The sequence below is a fragment of the Bactrocera tryoni genome, chromosome 1, assembly GCF_016617805.1.
Source record: "Bactrocera tryoni isolate S06 chromosome 1, CSIRO_BtryS06_freeze2, whole genome shotgun sequence".
In the NCBI taxonomy this organism is placed as follows: domain Eukaryota; kingdom Metazoa; phylum Arthropoda; class Insecta; order Diptera; family Tephritidae; genus Bactrocera; species Bactrocera tryoni.
In genome coordinates this window covers 60,929,016-60,951,276 of record NC_052499.1, presented here as the reverse complement: position 1 = coordinate 60,951,276, position 22,261 = coordinate 60,929,016, and the positions used below count along the sequence as shown (strand labels likewise).

The window sequence follows — 22,261 nt, the reverse complement described above, 5'->3', positions numbered from 1 at the left end:
AGTCCAATTTTTACTAAAAAATAATAATTTAAATTAAATTGTTGTTATAAATATAATGTGCATTATAAAATATGCAGGGAAAGTGCAAATAAAACAGAAGCAATGTAATAAGACAGATGACACAATAAATCTTATCTAGCTGGCGGCTTGTTCTCTTTGAAGGCATTTCTATAAATGGAGTCAACCACCGAGTGTAAAAACCACCGAAACCGTTCCCACGACGGTCTACGTAACCGGAACGGACCCGGATGTTTTATACGGCCAAGGACTGTTAACTCGGCAGAATTCTACCTCTACGACAACAGCAAATGATTTGCAAATGCTTTCGAGCCAAGCATACATTGGAAGTGGTCAACTAGACGAAAAATGCTGCGTCGATGGTTTCTAAAACGAGCCAAAAATTGATGTGAATCAAATTTTTTAAATTGTATTTGTGATTTGTACAAGTTTTTAGGTAGTGAGTTCATATCTTCAAACTTTTTGTCATGGAACTTTCCTATCAAAAGCTGTCCACCGAAAATCGGAGAACAAATTTAAGAACACTACGGCATTCTTGCCGTGTCATAATAACAAAGAAATAACTATGCGTGCAAATGATAGTTAATTCATTCTTGCACTGGCGAAAGTTTTGTCTGGCCAATTTTGTGGAGCAATGCGTCATAAATGGCCTGATTTAAGGCTCAATTAGAGGTACCTTACCATAACGCCATACTTATAATGAAAATTCAATTGATAGGCATAGTTATGATTATGACCATGGCGTTATGGTAGAGCACCATTAATTGGAAATAGTGTTGCCCGTAATGTTGGTTTGATCCGCTGTTTAATATGATTATGTTTATGGCTTTATGGGCAGAAATTTCTTGCAGTTTTCACCACGATAATGCGCCCTCACGTTCTAGCCTAATTGTAACTGACTTTTTGGCCAAACACCAAACGTGAGACATCACTCAGCCATCGTATTCCGGTGACAGTTATGCTTATCCTTATATAAAAATCGCCAGACAAACCTTTCACATTGCTATCAAACAGCTGGCAACAACACAATAATTGATTTATGGAGATTAAACTTCACTAGAGCAAAAAAAACTTGTTGTACCAATCTAGAATGGAAAATTTCTATCGGTTCGGTTTGTGCGCGCAGTTTAAATGGACCTGTCCGGGACAAATTTGATCAGATGGTAATAGTTAAAAAAGCTTTATAATTTTCATTATTTTTCAAAATTTAAAGGTATTCGCTTACATTTCACTTATATGTAATGTCTTTTTAATATGCAACTTTATTAACTACATATTTTCAAAAGAGTAACAAAGTCTTCGCAACAAAATAATAAATTCTTCTTCTAAATATTTCGATTATGTATATACAAATGTGCATTAAAACTAAATAATGAGTGACTGAACTAGATTTGCAATTACAACTAAGTACCTACAAAGTATGAATATATCAATATTTGTATATATATGTTTAAAGGTACGTTTACTAGCCGTTGCTGAGGTGCCTCATTGAATGATTAACGTGCTGAAATCACAAAGTAATAACAACATACTCTACAGATATGCCTAGGCGTTGTAAAAAAATTGAAAATAATTAAATTACAGCGCGTTTTGGTTTAGGTTCAACGATCTATGTCAATGTTGGAAGACTGCAACCGTTATTCAAACGATACTCAGCATAGACAAGACCTGCGAGAAACAATTAAAATAAAATTAATAATATATTTTGAATAATGTTTCGTTTTTAAAGACTAACCAGTGTTGTGCCAGTGATAGAAAGCGGCCAAAATGAAGAGATGCCACCAATTGTGCGAGTGTCCAACATAATCCACTTTGCCGGCAAGCCAACGCTCCGGTATTTTTGCGGCATAAATGACAAAAGCGACAGCACACCAGCCATACATGCCAATTATGCGCGGCACCATTAACTGTTAAGTGTAAATAATTTGTTTTTAATTGTTATTTTTTAGAAATTGTTTTTAGGAAATGAATTTTTTAGTGACTTTTGACTCACCCGCACCAACTCATTGTCAAGACCACCCATCACATAAGTCCAATGCGCTAACGGTATAATACCGTAGGCGGCCCACAGCACCAGCACAGCGATTTTTGCGTCCAAAGAGACATTCAACTTGGGAATTTGCACCATCATCGCCAAGCCGAACATACACAGCGCAATCACTGAGTAAACGAGCCGGAGTGTCTGCGTGAATTAGAACAAAAAATATATAAAAAAAATATTTTAATTTTCAATAATATTAATTCTTCGATTTGCAATCTTTCGCGCTCACCTTGAAGCACCAAAACGCATAGTACATGCCACTGATGTAAATCGCCACCAGTGACAAACAAATACCCAAAAAGTCCACGGACAAGAAGAAATCATAATGCTCCTCTGATTTGCAGGAGAAAATATGATAAATTGAAGATAGCAGCATGCACAGGCAGAAACAGACCAAGAGACACACAACCAACACCTGATCGCTCACATCCGCGTGCGCTTGCAGAAACTGGAAATCGAATATGGTTAGGCATATGAAGAGCAGACAGCCAAAGAGATGACTCCAAATATTGATCTGTAAGCAATTGTAAGTATGATTATTAGAATTTGTGTTATTACTTTTTTATTTCCGTAGCACTTACAGTCTCGTTGGTCCACCAGAAGACGCTTTGCAGGCATAATTTTGTGGATAGGAATGTGCGGTAGCCACGACGAATGTAAGGATTGAATTTGAGGTGATCGGGTGCCTGCAATTTGTTTCAAAGAAAAGTGAGTAAGCATATTCAATAGCATATTAAGAATATTCAATTGTTTTAGTTATTTTAAAATTACTATAAAATGGAAGCAGTGCCCCTCCGCCATAATTTAAGCGGTTATAACCACTTGTGAATTTCGAAAAAAATCGACTTTTTTGGGTATATTATTTGAAAATAAGTACGCGGTAAGGCAGATGGAAGGAAGATGGAGTCATGTAAAGTACACATAAGTGAGGAAAGTTCTCTTATTGCCATTCACTTGGGAGGCCAGAAACGATTATTTTACATATGGCTCAAGTAGCTCAAAACTTCCGGTCTCAGACTAAGTATCATCTGGGTAGCCAAAGAACAGGCGAGCTAAAGTAAGAAGGCGAAAATAATTCGAGGTGCCGAACGAAATAGGAACGGCACCATCTTCCGAAGAAATTGATATCATTGGCCTCAACAACCGAGCCGTTAGTTCTACTTTCTCCAGAATGGATAGGGAAGCGATGCAAATGGGTCAAAACGAGATATCTCCTGTCATAAAACAAACAGTCGTCGCACTAAACGTCCTACTATATTTACTGTCAACAAATTTGTTCTGTAAGCCTCCCTATTCCTCACTATTAGTCGCCTGCGATACGATTATTTTACATATTTTAGTAATTTCCCGTTAGCAATTTTCCTTTTCTACCTTATACCACCGATTTTCGAAGTGCCATAGAATCAAACCCAAATTCGGTCCCGAGTATTGCCTTTCCTTCAAAAGAAGAGTGGGAAAGGGGTGAGATGGACAAGAAAGAGATAGGCATGTATGCGGATAGGCCCAAACCGTCTTTTCATCAAAATTGAATACCCGAATCGCCAGATGACCAGACCACTCCAGCGTCTTCCAAGCGAAGATCACCGCAATTAAAGAAAGTCTTCTTGTTCTAACAAAGAGTGTGCAAGGAATATATTTATATACAGTTAGACAAGCGGCTTTGAAATCAAAAAAGTCTCTGAGGGTTTCAACTAAGATAGTGAAATAATGATTTGATCTCTTGGTCGATCTAACAGCCTATTTCACGATAAACCTGCACTGGAATCCAGGACATGATGATATTCCTGATAAATGTGAAGCAGATGTACTACCCAGAGCATGCACCAGCCTACAATTAGACTCCGAAAAGGAGGGAATTTCGATGCATCTGGCAACTTGTAGATATTTATTCAAGAAACATGTTATAAAAAACCTGAGCCTCGGTGGAGTGAATCCCTAACTTGCTCAACAAGCAGAGAAACGTGGCATAAATAGATATTGGCCCACAGATGCCGCCTATTAAATACGAAAACGAATGACATAAGTACTCTAGTAGGAATGCTAACAGGTCACTGTATAATGGCAGGCTGGGAACACTATGCACTGGCTATTGTGGAAGCGGTCAGGAAGTAGAAGAGAAGGAGACCATAAAGCATATTTTTGCGAATGCAAAACTTTGTATGTGTACCATAATGAAAATTCTGCCGAGTTTATAGTCCGTTTTGGTTACGTAGTCCCGACTGTCGTAGGAATGGAAATCGGCCGAGGGTTTTCTGACTTTCGAAGGTTGCACAGATATAACTCTTTGTACTGATGAACTTCATCAGAACCACCGGGTGTTTCAGAGAGCATATAAGTAATACAGTGAGGTGATTTTAGTCACGGTGTTTTCACAATGGGCCTCTTAAAGGGATAGGTGCGTCGTTAGACATTTACTCCACCTTCCTATCTACCTATAAGTATTATATATTAAATAAAAGGCCTCTTCAAAAACCAAAATTTACGAATTCACGTTTTTCCTGGCTAGCAAGTGGATATGACCCCATAAGCTTACTATTTTCTGTATATATATATTTTTGTACATATGTTTGCCTGTATATACATACATAAGTATGTACATATGTATGCATGTTACATGCACGAAATATGACACAATGCGTGTATTAAGCAGAAGGTCTCATTGTTATCATTTAAAGAAATATTAGATGCTTCGAATGACACGCATGTATAAATATCATGCACATTTGTTTATATGTATGTATGCATATAAGTTTGTAGTTAGCCATAACCATTAAATATGAATACGTAAACAAGTGCGGTTGTTGCCTTCAAAATTCAATAGCATTTTTACATGTAATGCATTGTAATTAAATTCCCTTCAAATGCATTTGACACTTTGGCATTGCCGCTGTTGTATGCAAACATACATATGCACGTACATACAAATACGCTGCTAGTAGATATATTATACTTTATAATTGGACACAATGAAAACCGCGACAAATTGCCAATTCGCTGCCAAAAAAAATTAGCGTACACACATACTATACATGTATAAATACATAAATATTATTAGCAGCAGAAGAAGCAACTGTTCGCCCGCCACACTAGAGGTCATTGAATTCTCTCCAATTGGTAGTGCTGATGACTTATAGCGCGGGTTTTTTTACATTTTGTTATGGCTGTTTTGATATTTACATTTGGGCATTTGGGCATTTGGTTGGAGCGAGCGTTGACAGCTTTGAAGCCAAGCTAAATAAAATGTTAATAAGCTGACCTTGAATTACTTTGTGCTTCGCTTCATCGGAACGATTTGGTTTGGTTTTTTGCATAAGTTAATGGGGTTTTATTGCGGCTTTGATTTTAGGCATGGTTTTGGAGTAAATGAGCATTAATAAATGTATTTATGGTACGAATATTTAGTTAAAATATTCTTGAAATTTTTGCTTAAGGTGTACAGCTAGTATGCAATTGAAGAAAATATAAAAAAAATGTTTTTTTTTTGTTTTTATTTTGATCAGTTACACCCTTAAAAACAACATATTAAAATTTTCTATCAGTATTTTTAAGTTATAGCCTTCTAAAGTGCAGTCGTTCGGTTCTATCAGTTCCATCAGTTTATTTTTTCCAAAACTACATTTTTCAGATTTGCTTGAGTGATTACTCAGAGGCAAATGATCAGATCACTTTGAAATTTACTTTGCATATATTATATATTAATACCAGGTTTAAAGACCGGAGCATACTCTTGTAGAACCCCCAGAGGTGATCTAGTAACTGATGCCCAGAGCATACTAAAATAATGGAGGGAACACTTCTCCAGCCTGCTGAATGGCAGTGAAAGTATAACGCCAGGAGAAGGAGAACCCGATTCCCCAATCGATGAAGATGGAGCAGATGTTCCATTGCCCGACCATGAAGAAGTTCGTGTGCTCTGCCCAATCCCCAAAAAGGGAGACCCCACAATCTGCGCCAACTACCGTGGGATAAGCCTCCTCAACATCGCGTATAAGGTTCTATAGAGCGTATTGTGTGAAAGATTAAGACCCACCGTCAACAAACTAATTGGACCTTATCAGTGTGGCTTTAGACCTGGCAAATTAACAACCGACCAGATATTCACCATGCGCCAAATTTTGAAAAAGTCCCGTGAAGGGAGAATCGGCACACACCACCTTTTCGTCGATTTCAAAGCTGCTTTTGACAGCACGAAAAGGAGCTGCCTTTACGCCGCGTTGTCTGAATTTGGTATCCCTGCAAAAATAATACGGCTGTGTAAATTGACGTTGAGCAACACCAAAAGTTTCGTCAAGACCGGGAAGGACCACTCCGAGCTGTTCGATACCAAACGAGGTTTCAAACAAGGCGACTCTCATTCGTGTGACTTCTTCTGAGGATAGTTGTGAGCTCACTGGAACAATGTCTTAAATACATTTCTAAAACAAGTTCATATGGACCGCCTAAGTACTGAATGGTATGATGGTTCAAAAAGCCATGCAGCGGTTAAAACCATAACTTTATTGTGTAGAACTTTTAATGGCCGTAACATATCAGAGAAAGAGACATATATGTACATATGTATGTAGGTAACAGGGGCGAACACAGATTTTCATCCGGCCAAGAACTGTCTACTAGGGTGCATTACTTAAATTATTTGAGTGTTGTTTTCTGCCGGGAATGGAACACTTATGGCAAATGAATAGACTTCGTGTGGTAATTTTTTTGTGAGTTCGTGCCTAAATTAAAAAAATTCTTTAAAAGTAGACTTCATAAGACTTCGTCGCGGTGGTCATATACATACATACATACTTGAAATTAAGTTCCAAAACATAGCCTAAGAATTTATAATTTAATTTTACACAACTTTCTTAAAATTTTTCTAATTTCCATTAAAAATATACTCTCCACTTACATCTTCAAAATTCAATAGAGTTTTCAATTTCATTAACTTCTCTGTGGTTAATGGATCAGCCTTCTCTTCCACCGGTGTGCCGTGACCCAGTATATTTGGTTCCTCATCTTCCGGAAATTGATGTGTATCCGTAACGTGTTTTAGGCCTTCGAGCTGCAAAATGGTGAACAAAAAGAAAATAAGAAATGCATAAACGTGATTATAAAGATAATATACTTAAAATTTAAGAACATATCATTTTGCACAATGCATGTGCTATTTACATATAAATAAATTTGGTATTATATTTTTGTATACATACACATATTGGATGTATGTATGTATATTAAGTAACGTTTTTCAAAATAAAATATTTTATCAAATGATGCAGCATATTTTTTTTTGCTGACATTCATCATTATCAACAAAGGTCAATTCGCATGCTTCCGCGAATTTTTTTTTTCTTTTTTAAATACTCTTTTAAGTTTTCCTTTTTCTCATACGACTGATAGTTATTGGCGCCATGTGATAAGTACGTATGCAAATCTCAGAACCAAAGAACTCAAAAGTCATTTATAGTGCATTTTAATAAATCTATTTATATACATAAATGAAGACGACTTCATACCTTAATAAATAGAATCTTAACCGGAACTTTTTAAAGCTAATTAAGCCACTATATAATATGAAAAACAATTTGTGTACAAAGGTTGCCTTTTATAAGTATTTCCGCATTGGCAGCATTAGTGTTGCAATCTGGAAACTCACAATTTTGTCGTAAAGTTTGACATTTTTGATGGTATGAATACTCAAAATATTTTGCATACGAGCGCTATTTGTGTTGTTTACAGTAACTTAAAATATTCTTCTCGCCCAAAAAATGGAATTAAATCGTGAACATTTTCGCGTGATTATTTTTTACAATTTTCGACATGGATTAACTCATCAAGTGTGCATAGATGAACTTAATTCATTTTTTGACGATGAAGCTCCATCAAAGACCGGTGTTTAGCCATCGTATATTGAATTCAATGGAGGTTGTAGATCACTCCAAAACGAATTTCAGGAAGGTCGTCAGTTATTGTTTCAGAAAACTGAACATATCGCTACCACGCCACAAGTAAATAATCGTAAGATTGATTAAGACGTCGTTTACCTAAAACTTCAGGCCTATTTTTGATGATGGATTGCAAAAAAAACTACGCATGATAATTGCACAACATTTTGTTTTACCTAATGTTTATGATGAAAAAAAAAATAATAAATGACAATCTGACAAATTGACAATAAGTGTTTTTTTTAATATTTTTTCTAGCTAAAAAGGATTGTTAAAATTCGAAAGAAATAAAAAGAAAGGCATCCGAGCGTAACTAGATGTTTTAGAAAATAATTTAAAGTTTTCAAATATCTTCAGAATTGTGTCGCAACTAAAAAAAATACTTTTGAGAAAACGTGATTGAAGATGATGACTATTGTCTAAAAATTTTATTTTTCCAACCACAAAGGCAAACGACCCCCTTATGACTGTCAGACACTGAAGACTTAATGAGACGAGCATTTGATTTTGTTTCTTATAGCCTTGACAGACGGCAGCGTTAATCCGGATTAACTGCGCACTTAATCAGATCCAAATTTGTAGGTGACAGGCGGCAGCTATGCGAGTTTGAAACTCTCATAAACAGCTCATTGTCCATTTTATAATATTTTCAATGAAAATTGATAGAAGATAAACATTACAGTTGTTAGCCGACCAATTTTTACCAAACCATTTTTTATTACAAAAACGTATCAACACATTATTTTTAAAACTGCATCATAACATAGAAGTTTTATTGATATTATATTGAGAATTTGATAAACAGCTGTCAGGGTTGCTTGTATTTCATTCACAATAGATGAAAATTGGCCATTTTTAACAATGTTGCCAACGAAAATCTCACAAACTCCCTAAAATTTTGAGAGTTATTTTTGGATTCAGTAACGGAGTTAGCTGTGGTAACTCCTGAATTAATCCCGAAAAATGCAATTAATCTGGTTTAACGCTGCCGTCTGTCAATGCTATTAACGTCTAAACTCCGACTTAGCGCTGTAAACTAATATGAAGAGAACATTATGTTAAGTTTAAGATTTAGTAAGAAATTAACTTCGGCTGCATTGAAGCTATGATAACCTTCTCAGCTGCATTTTTTTCATAAAAGGATATAAAAAATCTGGACCTTGATCCAGATCGGAATTTGTATAGCAACAATATGATATAATGGTGCGATATCGGGAGTTTCGGTTAGATTCTTAGTGAGAAAATGGCCTGTGAAAATTTCAGATCGATATCTCAAAAACTAAATATTTCACGTGTATAGGGACGGGCAGACAGAAATCGACTCAGCTCGTCACGCTGATCATTCATGTATGTAGGTCCCGACGTTTACTTCCGGCTGTTACAAACTTTGTGGCAAACTTAATATAACCTGTGCAGAACTTTCTTCGGGCAGGTCACCGATTGGGATGCCTAGTTGCCATTTAGCACTGAGTTCTTTAATAATTGATCGTTTATTGGCAGGGTTTTCTCATTAGATTTAGATGTACTTATATTGTATAACTGTAAGGAAACATTTTTATTTATCTTCATTGGCTTTTAAGATATTATTTAATTTATTCGCATTTTTTTCTTTGGCAAACATTTGAGGCTAAAATAACTACTTGTGTATAGCTATTTACATAAGTATGTATGTATATGCAAATGTAGTGATTTGTTTTTGTTTGTTGACTAATTTCTGTTGTTGTCATTTGTTTTTGCTATTTGTTATTTGTTGATTTATCTCGCCGTGTTGTAAACAAAAACAAAAACAAGCAACATGCACTTTAAATAGAAGTACTTACAAGAGCACTTGCAATTAGGAACGCTTACACGAACAATGCAAATTGGCAACAGAATGCGAAAAGCTGCTACGTAACAGCGTAGTACTTATATGTATATGTACATACATATGTATGTATGTATAATACAAATCGAACTTTGTTTAGAAGCATGTCAGTATGTTTATTAAGGTGGAACAATAAATTCATAACTAATTTTATAGTCTCGAAACATGTTGCATGTGGCACTGATACCGCCATACCACAATTCGCACCAAACAGTAAATTTTCGACCTTTTCCTGAACCACACGAAGATTTAACTTTCCACATAAGTGAAATTTTTATTTGTTGAGAATACCGTGTTTTTGGTGAAGAATCTTTTGTTATTGTTGTAATGGTTATCTAGTTGCCGTTAAAGAAAGTTGTTATCGAGGTCATCCAACGGCATGCCCAGGAAACGTGCGGTTTCGACGGCGTCGGACCATAGGGAGAGGGGTGTCAGATGTGTAGGGTTAGCTAGACATGCAAAGAGATGACTAAAATCATGCGGGGACTCGTTGCATACTGGACATACATACATATGTATGCATATTTCTTATGTCGGGGTGGATTCTGGATAAGTAGGAATTTAACATGCTACAGTATCCAGAAGGGTCACTCTCTCTCTCTCGATTCTCGCTATAACTCGAGCTCGGCGTCTGAACCACGTAATCTCAATTGGTACAAGTAGACGCTGTATACACATAGTAAGATATAGTATCTACTTGAAGATACTATATCTTACTATGTGTAAATATAAACAACCGTTAGGTAAACTATTCTTGTTCAAAGTGATGTAAGATTATACAAATTTAATCTCACCCTAATGCACATACATATGTATGTATGTATGTATGTTTTAGGTGTTTGTGCAAATGTAATGCGTTTATTATGGGCATTTACGCTCGCAACTAACCATGTATGTATGTATATTGCAACATGTGTTGCACACCTATTTGTACTACGAAAAGAAAAAAAAAATAAAATAAAAACCAGCAAAACAACAACAACGTTCTTTATAGTTTGTTTACATTTTGCAAAAATTGCATCCGCGTCGCGACGCATAACTCACTTTATGACGTGCAAGTGTATGTACATATGTGTGCATAGATGTGCACTTGTCGACTGCCTCGAAATGCTGCGTATTTGTTCGTATTATGCATTTACACTAACCGCAAAAAGACCTTAGCGCTCAACACATTCAAGTGGGGCAATATATGTACATATACATATGTATGTATGTATGTAAGTATAGTTGTGAATTGAATTGGTATGCAAGTAATCAGCGAGCGTTGGAGGCTCGTCGTTCAACAACAACAAGCTTTTAATCGCAATTCACTGCATTCAAGTGCACGCACACTCATACACACACGCACATACACATACATGCATATGTACATTTGTGTGGAAATATGTATAGAGGTAAGTGCGCAGGTGCTCATCGTTAATGCAAATCGGCGCATATTTGCGAGTCAATTATGCGAATAATCCATGCAACACTTTGCGAACGCATCAAACTAACGTCAGCACAAGCGTAAAAAATTAATATGTAAATTTACATAATTAAGTATCGTATAATGTTCAGTAATGGCATAACACAATTGACACTGAGAAATCAATTAGGCGTGAAAACGCATTCATATTTGTTAACTGTAAATGAAAATGCCACTTACAGTCGATTTGCAACATTATGGCTGAAAGTTTGCACTGTTAGGCAGTTAGAAGATCATCGTGCACAATATACATAAGTATGTATGTATTTGCACTCATCAATTTTCGCCTATGTCTGCATTTTCATATCTGGCATACTTTTTATCAACATCAGCATCAAATGTCACTAATAAATTTGCAGTTAAGTGCGCGCTGTGTGAGAATGCTTGGAAATGATTTTTTATACCCTGAACATGGTATATTAAGTTTGTCAAGAGATTTGTAACACACAGGAGAAAACATCGGATATCGTAGAAAACCCTGTCCGTCTGTATGTCGGTATACATACATATATGCGAACTAATTCCTCAACTTTTCAGATATCGATCTAAATATTTGAGCACGCCATTTTCTTCTCAAGAAGTAGCACATTTGTCGGAACTGTCAATATCGGACCCGCAAAGCTCATAGCTGCCACACAAAGTGACAACGTCCGGTGTGTTTTACGTGGACACCTGCTGACGACAGCCTTACTCCACGGCACTCAAAAGCACAGCGGATCAAATCAATGCGTTGATCAGCGCCTTGAGAATGCAAAGCATTTTCAGTACCAATTGGCAGTGTGGAATGGACACACTAACCACCTTGGTAGGGTTCGAGGCCCATCTAAAACACCTAAAACACAAAGTGACCGATCAGAATCAAGTTCTTCTTTTTATTTGACAAGATATTTTTACAAAATTCTGCAAAGAATATTATCCAAGACAGGGTTTATAATCGCCGAAGATACTGTTCAGATCGAGCCATTAAATCAAATACTTAGCTGCCATATAAACCGATCTAAATCAAGATAAAGCTCTTCATAAAAGATCTTTTGAAGGGCGTTGATATCAAGCAACGTTGGTAACGGTATTTTTTTCAATAGCCTTTTTTGATAGATCACGTATGGTTCATGCCAACACGTCATGTTATTTTTGTTTGGTATTATTTGGCATTTGGAAAGACTTCCTGAGACACATGAACTACATTTACAAATCGTTCAACTTCATTCTTTCTGTAAAGAATGTGTTTCGCGCACTTCGCTTGACTTATGGTCAACAAAATCGGCCTACTAAGCGTACTATTCGCAACACCTTCACAATCTTGAGACCCAGCATGAATTATTGGATAATATTTGACCGAATAGACCACGTCCAGCACGCAGTAAAGAAAATATTGCAGCCGTAGCTAAGAGTGTACACGAAGACCGCAGCAACTTGGACTGACGTATGACGACCTGGCGCATTTTACAAGCGTACAAAATAAAGCTTGTGCAAGAACTGAAGCCGCCCGACCTTCCCAAGCGACATCGCTTCGCTCTACAGGCTCTTGAAAAGTTCCAAGAAGATCCGATGTTTTCAAGCCAAATTTTGTTCAGCGATGAGGCTTATTTCCGAAGAGATTCAAGTGATGCCATTTCAATTAAAAAAAACATCGATTTGGTGTGGTTTGTGGGCCGGTGAATCACCCTTTAGTTGCTTTAATATATACACCGGTGAACGGTATAGAGCTTCGCTGCAGCGGAAGTTAAAGTTTTTTCTTGTTGTCAATTGAAATTGTCTATATGTTAAGGTGGATTAAAAAGAAGATTATCATATACCATTCAACTTCCTACACAATCTGTAAAGCGAGATAATTTTTCAAGTAGTTGATAGCGAGATACAAATTTGTTATCTAAAAATAAGAAAAAACAAATAGAAAACTACAAGACGGAGAACCTTGCCGTTACAATAAGAGATCATGCCAGGAGAGACTTTCAAAAGGTGTCTAAGAACCTATTTTTCAGGGAATCAAGCGAAAAGAATTGTTTTTGACCCACCCTAATAAACATATGTACATATGTAGGTACGTACATATATGTTTATTAAATGCTGTCTAATTGTCGTTAATGCATTCGTGTTTGTCTAATTTTCATCCCATCTCGTTAGACATATGGATGTACATTTGGTTGTTGCATGTGAATTGCTCTATTGACCGGAACTATGTTGATACCATCTAAAAAGTTAACAGCTCAAATTGCAGCGTTATTGTTTTTGTTTAATTTGTTATAGCAATCTAAATTCATAGATCTTTGCCCGATCAGTTAGATATTGTACTATTCATGGCTTTAAACTTTTTTAGAACGATCACATGAAGAATCGTAGTAAGAGCCAAATAATTTATAATTAAGCTTATACTCAAATACTTACATATTCAATAAAGTCTGAAAGAAATTAATTCGATACATTTTTCCTCTCTACCAGAATAGATTCTCAAAATTAGAGCTATAAATAGGTTTAATCCCTTGCAAAATATTAGAAGTATATTATTATTGTAACATTTTTTTTTCTAGTTAACAAGTAAAACTAATCGCTAAATTGGCGTGGAAACGTGAAATTTAAAAATCATTAGCAAAGTCGGGGATTCGAAGTTGATAAAGAGTTGGTTGTCGACCACTGTGTAAATAGCGAAAACTTCTCTTTGACAATGGCTATGTTTCTTTTGCGTGTGTTTTTGTCGATTATGAAATTTTTTTGAAGGATTAGGTATCAATAAATGCTCTATTGAGTCGATCTAATGATAAACCACCCAGTGTTTCGATCAATATCTTCAGCAAGAGTTATAGAAAAGAAAGCTAAAAGCTAGATGTCGGCAGCGAAAAAAATATATACATACATGTATAAAAATAAAATAATTATTATGTAAAAAACAAAATTTATAAAAATAATATTTTTTTAACTCATTATAGGTTATAAGGGTTAACACAATAGATTAAGTTAAAAATAGATATAATCATACTTCTTAAATATTTTTAAAAATATTATTTTTGTAATATTTTTATTACATACCATCTATGAAAATTCTATAAAGCCTTACTTAAAAAGCGGAATATCTCGAGAGGTATTAACGATAGCGATTTTGACCTTAGACCTTTTTTATAGCAAATAAAATTTTCTACAAGTTTGTCAATTACATTTTTTATATAGCTCTTGTCATTTACGAGATATATACAAAAAAAATGCGAATTTCGTGGAAAAATCAGGTTTAGAGCCCTACTACTACTACGTACTACCTCGCCGGTGTGAGTTTCGACTTTGTCGCAATGGGCACTTTTGTAGAGTGTTCAATTCTGAGGAATATGTGTCTAAAGTCAAAGCGATGCCATAAAATGCCTCTGAACTATAGAAATTTCAAATAAAAAATCACGATTGTCGTGTATTTTCAATGGAAAATTTTTACATGCCTTGGTCCTGTCCTTAATGTTAGTATTAAGGGCTAAAATTTTCAGGGAATTTTTTTAGGGTGTTTCCAAGGAAATTTCATGGTGGGACTGAAAAAAATTAATAATTAAAAAAAAACCCTAATACATAAGTATATACATATGTATGTCCTTAAAACAATACAACGACCTATGACCGCAATAATTTGCAAACTGCTCAAATATTTCCATTTGTAAAATCAATGTCACCGATAAGTCAAAGTCATAAGAAATAATAATGTCTATACTCGTACATTAAGTGATAAGAGTAGCGTCCAATTTGTTGGTTGAAGCTGATAGTGTGACATAGAAACGCTGATTGCTTTATGCATGCATCTTCAGTTTTTATGTTTAGTACTTCGATTATTTTATACCCTTAACATGATAAGTTAAAATGGTAAAAATATAAATGATCAACATGACGATCTTCAAAATCGTTCAAAAATTTTGCACACATTAAACACTCCCTAAGCAGCTGCTCAACAGTCGGGAACGATATCGGACCACTAAGGCATATACATAACTGACTAAACAAATTTAAGAAAAATTTTATTTTATTTTACTTTTTATTCTATTTTATTTTTCTGTTAATTAAAATTAAAAAAAAAATGCACCGAAGTGATTTCTGAGTTTTTTGAATGAAATAATATACACTTTTTTTGTATATTTTTGGCCACAAAATACAAAAAAAATAAAAACCTAGCAGAAGTATTATATACATACATACATACATATGTATGTACATATGTATATACTTAAATTTATATTTTGGAGCAAAAATGTGCAAATTTGCAAAAACAACTGAAAAATATTTTATTAATCACAAGCATATTTTGGGAACACAGTTCTTACATATGACTATTTGTGATCTTAATTTGAGGCCACAGAACGCTTGTCTCGCCTCACACATACAAATTATTTGCCACTTTATTTGAAAACCAATTAAAATTTCTGCACAAATGAACACATAAGTATCTGCAATTGTGCTGGCAGTTCATAAAAATAAATTATTATATTATGTGTGTATGTTTGTGTGTAGCCATACCGTATGCGTGTGATCACTGCATGGATTCACATGCTTTCGCACAGCACGTTTCGATTCACGCGCGGTAGTTGTTGTTGTAATCGTTGTCACTTCCATGTCTCAGCAATTCTTCAATTGTTGGTTTTATTAAATTTATTTGAAATAAATTAGAAGCTATCAATTTCGTTGAATAAAAAAGACACGATGCACAAACGTTCTCACACACTATTCACAGTTATGAAAGCTAACGCCTCGACAATTAACGGTTAATTTGTGTGAAATTGAGCGGTGGCGCCCGTTTAAATCACGTTTTCAGAATGCAATTCAATAAGCTGCGCGTCCAACTGTCGGCAAAAAAGTAGTCAAAGCTGATTTATTTCACTTCACTTGAACGAAATCTCTACTTATTGTCCAATAAGTGCACCGAGTGTTTGCATTCCGACAGGTGTACACGTATTTATCGCCACCGCTTGCTACGAAAAATATGCAACCGCTTTGCTTGTCAACTAAAAGCCAACTGATCGCCAACTATTGTGCGGAGAAGCGCATTCGAGGCATTCCGTGGCGACGGCGGCGGCATTTCGACTTGCGTGCGAAAGCCGCTAGCTCGCTTGTGACTTAATTGAGCGCTTTCAGTGATGGAGGTGCAGACGCGTTCAGCGCCAAAAGGCATCAATATGTACAAAGAAATAATATATATGGTATGTACTGCCACCACTCATTCATGGTAAAGCTCCACGATCTCGTAGCTCAAGCATGCGCATGCGCCGCCAATGAGCGCCGGCCCGTTCTCACTCAATGAATATGTTTTCCATCAATGCAAATATTAAGTAATCGCTGTTATGACATTATGATCTTCATTTAGACATCTTAGCCAGCTTCAAAATCAATACCAATAATATGTGTTGGCAAATTGATAGTAAATTTCATGATTAAATTTAATTGTGTAGTTTGTGTGTTTTGAAAACCACTCCACTTAATTGAACGCATTAATTGAGCGTTTATTTTTGCGCTGAGTGTTTGAGTGTGTGATTTATTTATAGATTTTAAAAAATTTGCATTCTTAAACAATATTTATTTTTCTTCTGCCAACATTCGTAGATTACTTTTATTATGTCATATCACGTTTTTTTTATCGTTTTATTGGCTTAATGACTATAATTACGATTGTAAAGTTAAGTAAATGGCATTAAATATCGTGGGTAGAAGTGAATCTAAGTTGAGCAGAACTTAGTGATAAGCGAGAAGTGATTACGATCATTTTTAACCGATAAGCTTAAATTTTTAACATTCAATTTTTATCGGCTTTGTCCGTAAAGAATAAATAGTTTACGAATTTAGATAATTTTCAATATTTTTGACACAAAATCGTAGCTTCTATGAGAATTTTAATTCCACATTTTCACGAGGCGGATCAAACAACTCGGAACGATCATAGTACTATTTCTATGAAACGAGTTTGTGTTGTCATAAAATAAAACAATCATTGAAAGGATTCAAAATGACTATGTACTAGGCTCTCGACGTTCAAGAAGAACCAAATATTTTATTCTCGAAACCGACAATACCGGAATACAATAGCGTATAGTATTCAGGGGCCATACAAACTGACTGATCTAAATATAATTCGCAGGAAATCTTCAATGTATTCCCCGATTATATTTTTCTGATGGGATCACTATAGCATATAACTGTCATTTAAACAGGTCGATCAAAATCAAAATAAATATCTTTTGATTAATTTATATGCTATAACAAATGTACATATGAAGAGTATTATAGCCTCGGTGCAGCCAAAGTTAGGGATTTTTCTTGTTTTAACTGAAGTCGATAAATACTGAGCGCATTTGTTAAAACACGTTTTATATAATAAGACTTTAGGGTCGTGTTCCCATTGTCTGGTTAGCAGCCATCTGTCAGCTAAATTCTGTTAAAAAAGGGATCTTTTCCGAAAGAAGGAACCTAGGTTAAGTTAACTAGAACTTAACTGACAGGTGACTGCTAACGAGAAAATGGTCCTTAATGTTATAAAATCTAATTATCGTAACATAATAACAATAATAAAAGCAACAAAAGTGTTTAAAGCTCCTTATACTTGTAATATAGTGTCTACCAATAGAGAGGATGTGATTTTGACGGCTCGCTGCGGCCATGTTCGTTTAGGGATTTATGTCAAATTCTGTCAAAGTGTTCAATACGGTTTGCCATTTTATCATGTCAGAAGTTCTGGATGACATGCCCAAACAACAACAAACAAAATAGTTTGCTATTGGTAGGGTCAAATCCTCCTGTGTTTCAATAAACGCAAATGTATCTCCAAAAGTTGACCGTTTGGTGATAGGGCAGCATTATCGGGCCTTACTATTTTCGAAATGAGGCAGAAAAGAAAAAAAACACTTGCTCATGAATGTTTAGTGTTTTATTTCATTTTAACATCATGTCATTCTTGTTGGTGAAGCCTTTGTATACAACTTTCTAAGGTTGCTTAAAACGTAAAGATGACCTCCAGGGTTTTCACAGAACTTGGCAGAAAGTCGGCTGCACGTTAAGAAAGGAGTCAGTGCACTCACATATTCTTTTTGGAAAAATTAGTATTTTCGGATCACTGATAAAAGATTTATACATATGATATGATCTAACCTAAAAATTGTATTTCCAAACAGAATATTTCGTGAAAATATTTTTCAGAAAAAAAAATCGTTTTGAAAATACGAATGATAACAAATTATTTAAAAAAGTTATACTTTATTTCATTTTAAATTTTAATTAAATTATATTTTTCATATTTAGATTTTCGTGTTTTCAAATTGGTAAGCATTGGCAAACATGATTGACTAACTTGCCAAAAATCTGCCTTTCCTCAGAAAATGCGTGCACTCCCAAAAAAATAACAAACGAGTAAAAATTAACTTAACTACATGCCCCGCAAGGTCAGTCTCATATAAATAAAATAGAAATTCATGCAATAAACATGGACCAAACGTCTGTCGAGGGTCATGATTTTTAAACGTTGAGTGCAAACTGTTATTATAAAGTGAGAGATATACAAATGTACAAACCATACATACATACATAGGTATACGCGATTGTATTATGATTGCCCACATTCTTCTTTATGCACATTCTCATAATATATTAGTTATACACGTGCAACCTTTCAGCCCTCTATACTGAAGAAAAAAATCAAAATCAAATTTTATCTTATTGCATACATATATACATACTTATGTATTACATATAAATCGCACGCATGTTAAATGCGTTGCATAATATTACAACAATACTTGTATGCACAATGCTTTTTGTTGTCGTTGAACTTGTCGAACTATGCCGAAACCGGTTTTGATTGAACTCTTTTCTTGGGTTTTTCGTTTAAAAATATTTGCTTGTCATCTCATACATATCTACATGCATATGTACATACATATGTATATACCATATAATATATGCAAACACGCACAAAACCACATATTTTTGGTGTCTTCGTCACTAGTCTCCCTTCCTTGCCTTTAATGGGCTTTTTCACTTTTCGCATTCGTTGACGTCTTGCACAGTTACTTGAAGGTGCGGAGCTTCCCCAGCGCAATGTTGTAATTTCGAGTTATAAACCAAAACCACAAAAACAGAATAACCGAGTGAAAAGTAGGTAGTGTAGTGCGAAGACGTAACGGGTGACCTTGAGAAAAGTGCGAAAATGTATTGACATTGTGCAAATTTCATTTACTTACATACATTAACATTACTTTGTAGCAAAAAAGCATTCGAGTTGACAACTTTTTGTAGTACCGAGTATTGTGCAAACTACTTACTGTAATTTGCGTCACAACTTGAGAAATGTGCGAATAAAGGTGCGAACTTCGGAAAGTATTAAAATTTAATAGTTTTCTTGAGTATTTCATTCGACTGTGAGTAATTAATAGATACTCGTATATAATAGTAGACAATCTTTAAATATTGATCCCTTACTACCCAGAAGCTATGTTGAGGAAATCGCATCCTCAAGGTCATACACTGAAAAAAAAATTTACTTCGGTTGCACCGAAGCTACTTATAATCTCTCTTCACAAGTGCATTTCATATACTATACATAGCATAAAAGGGTATAAAAACATCTTTATATTGGGTATAATACTGTGGGCAAAAATAGTAAGACTTTTAAATTTAAATTTCGCGCGAGTACCCATTCGCCGAATTGTTTTTCTACGTTGGTATGATGATGGGTGAAAGTATTCACCGAAAAAGTTTGTGCCGAAACGTTCAGAATGTTGAAAAAGGCATTCGATGATAATTGTTTGTCGCGAGCAAGTGTTTTTGATTGGTACAAATTATGCAAAGAGGGTCGTAAACGCATTGACGGCGAACCATATCCAGGACGACCATCGGCAACAACTGATGATCAACACGTCGCTAAAATAAAGGAATTGGTGCTTGTGAATCGGCGATTAACAGTTATCTTACTAGCATCGTTGAAATATCGGAAGGTTCAGTGAAAACCATCTTGAAAGATCATTTCGGCCTGAGAAAACTGCAAGCACGATGGGTTCCAAAATCAATTTTTCGAAAAACAGCGTCGCGTGAACGTCTTTGAAACAGTGCTTACCGACTGCTAGGATGTCATGAAATGTATTTTTACTGGCCATGAGTCTTGGATCTATGCGTACAACCGAGACGATCAATCGGACGAATATCGTGGCAAATGTGAGCGGAAGCCGAAAAAACCACGTCAAATCAGGTCAAATCTGAAGGTTATGTTGACAGTTTTCTTTGATAATCGAGGTGTGGTGCACTCCGAATTCCTACCGACCGTCCAAACTATCAGCAAGGAATACTATTTGAGTGTGATGCGAAACTATTCGTAAAAAGAGACCGGAAATATGGGCCTACCACTCTTGTTTTTTGCACCACAATGATGTACCGTCGCATACTGCATTGATTCGTGGTTGATTCAACCGATATCGTACCGCCACCACCGTATTCATCAAACGACCGCTCCGGGGAAGCCGTTTGGAGTCAATTGAAGATAGTATAAACATGAATCGTGCATCGAAGGCTATTCTGAAAATTGACTTTAATAACTGTTTCGAGTATTCGAATAAACATTGGCACAAGTGTATTTTGGCGAAAGGGGAACTACTTTGAGGGAAACATAGATTTTGAAGAAAAAATTAAGAATTTTAAAATTATGAACAAAGTCTTAGTATTTTTTGCTCCTAGTAATATATCCTATAGTGGTCTGATCTGAACAACGGACATTGTAGCATTGTCTTAGGCAATAATCTATGCCAAATTAGAGAGTAGAGTTGCATTCTTTTTGAAGAACAGAATATTGACAATGCAGAACATTATCCGACTCGAGTTGCTTGAGTCGCCTAAGTGAATCGAACAACAAATTTTTCCGTGTATGAAAAGTTGTATAAAAGAGTAATGTAAATATTATATTCTTTCTAAACGAATTTACTTTGTGTCATCGCGAAAAATCGATAAGAAATTTGAATATTATTGTTTTATTCTACTGATACTTCACTTGTTTAGATAATAACTGTTAATTAATACTTCAATTGGTTAAAATTAGTCAATCAACTGAAATCAAAACTGATGAAAATAATAATCATATCGGATGTGAAAAACAAAAATTGAAAAAAAAAAATGTCACTATCATTAGCGTGAATGCAAACATTGGGACTCTGAACATAAGCCGCAAGATAATGGTTTGCATTATGTTTTAAATTCCAGCACAATTTTCAAGCACTTTTTACAGCAATTGAGACCGAATGCTAGCAATAACGCAGCGAATATTCTATTCCAAAGCATCAATCGCCTCTGGCTTTACTGCGTAGGTAAGCGACTTCCCATAATCAAACAAAAAATAATCCAGCTGCGTTAGGCCTAAAAATGCGACAGGCCTAAAAATATCCTTAAAAAATTTATTGTGTTGTTAGCTACTTATATGGCGTAACACCGTTTTATTGGAACCAAAGGTGATCCTCATCTACATTCTCTAATTCAGATATGAAAAAGTAATAAATTATGGCTGTATAACGTTCCCAATTGACTGTAACACATGGCCGCTTTATTTTTGAAAGGATATGGACCAAGGATATGGACCAGTGACTTTTTGAGGGCGTAGCGACATCTCAACAGTAGCTTTCTGGCGATGCGTCGAACCATTATTTTGGTAATAAATATTCAGGAATCGGAAAAGTTGTTTAGGAGTTAGTCTATTTTTTATGAAAATACAAACCGAGCTGCAAATAAATAACGAGTAATGCCTCATTGAAAATCACGCGTCTAAAAAAACACCCGTTATTAACTAACCAAGTGATAGATTTAAAAATTTCTTGAGCTTTTATAGATTACTCCATATTGTCATGCATCAATTTAATTTGCACGTTTCTAAAAAAGTTAAAAACATGAACCGCAATAGCTTTGATAACCTTATTTGTCTATATGTGATAGCTTTATAAACCGTTTCAGATTTTGATAAGGAA

At 35.3% G+C, this 22,261-nt stretch overlaps 1 protein-coding gene across 3 annotated transcripts in view; it reads right to left on the bottom strand.

The window, feature by feature from the left end:
* Nucleotides 1-1,260: 1,260 nt before the first annotated feature.
* LOC120772294 (progestin and adipoQ receptor family member 3) overlaps nt 1,261-22,261 on the bottom strand; it is a 29,064-nt gene continuing 8,063 nt past the window's right edge. For 2 of the 3 annotated variants that reach the window (XM_040100815.1, XM_040100806.1), the window contains exons 3-8: nt 6,951-7,103; nt 2,641-2,745; nt 2,289-2,573; nt 2,012-2,200; nt 1,754-1,925; nt 1,261-1,686 (exon numbers count right to left, since the gene is read on the bottom strand). In XM_040100815.1, the coding sequence (XP_039956749.1) occupies nt 1,628-1,686; nt 1,754-1,925; nt 2,012-2,200; nt 2,289-2,573; nt 2,641-2,745; nt 6,951-7,103 (963 nt within the window). In that variant the 3' untranslated portion in view covers nt 1,261-1,627. Of the gene's footprint in view, nt 1,687-1,753; nt 1,926-2,011; nt 2,201-2,288; nt 2,574-2,640; nt 2,746-6,950; nt 7,104-15,794; nt 16,291-22,261 lie in introns of those variants that run through there. The other variant, XM_040100823.1, reaches the window with a different exon arrangement.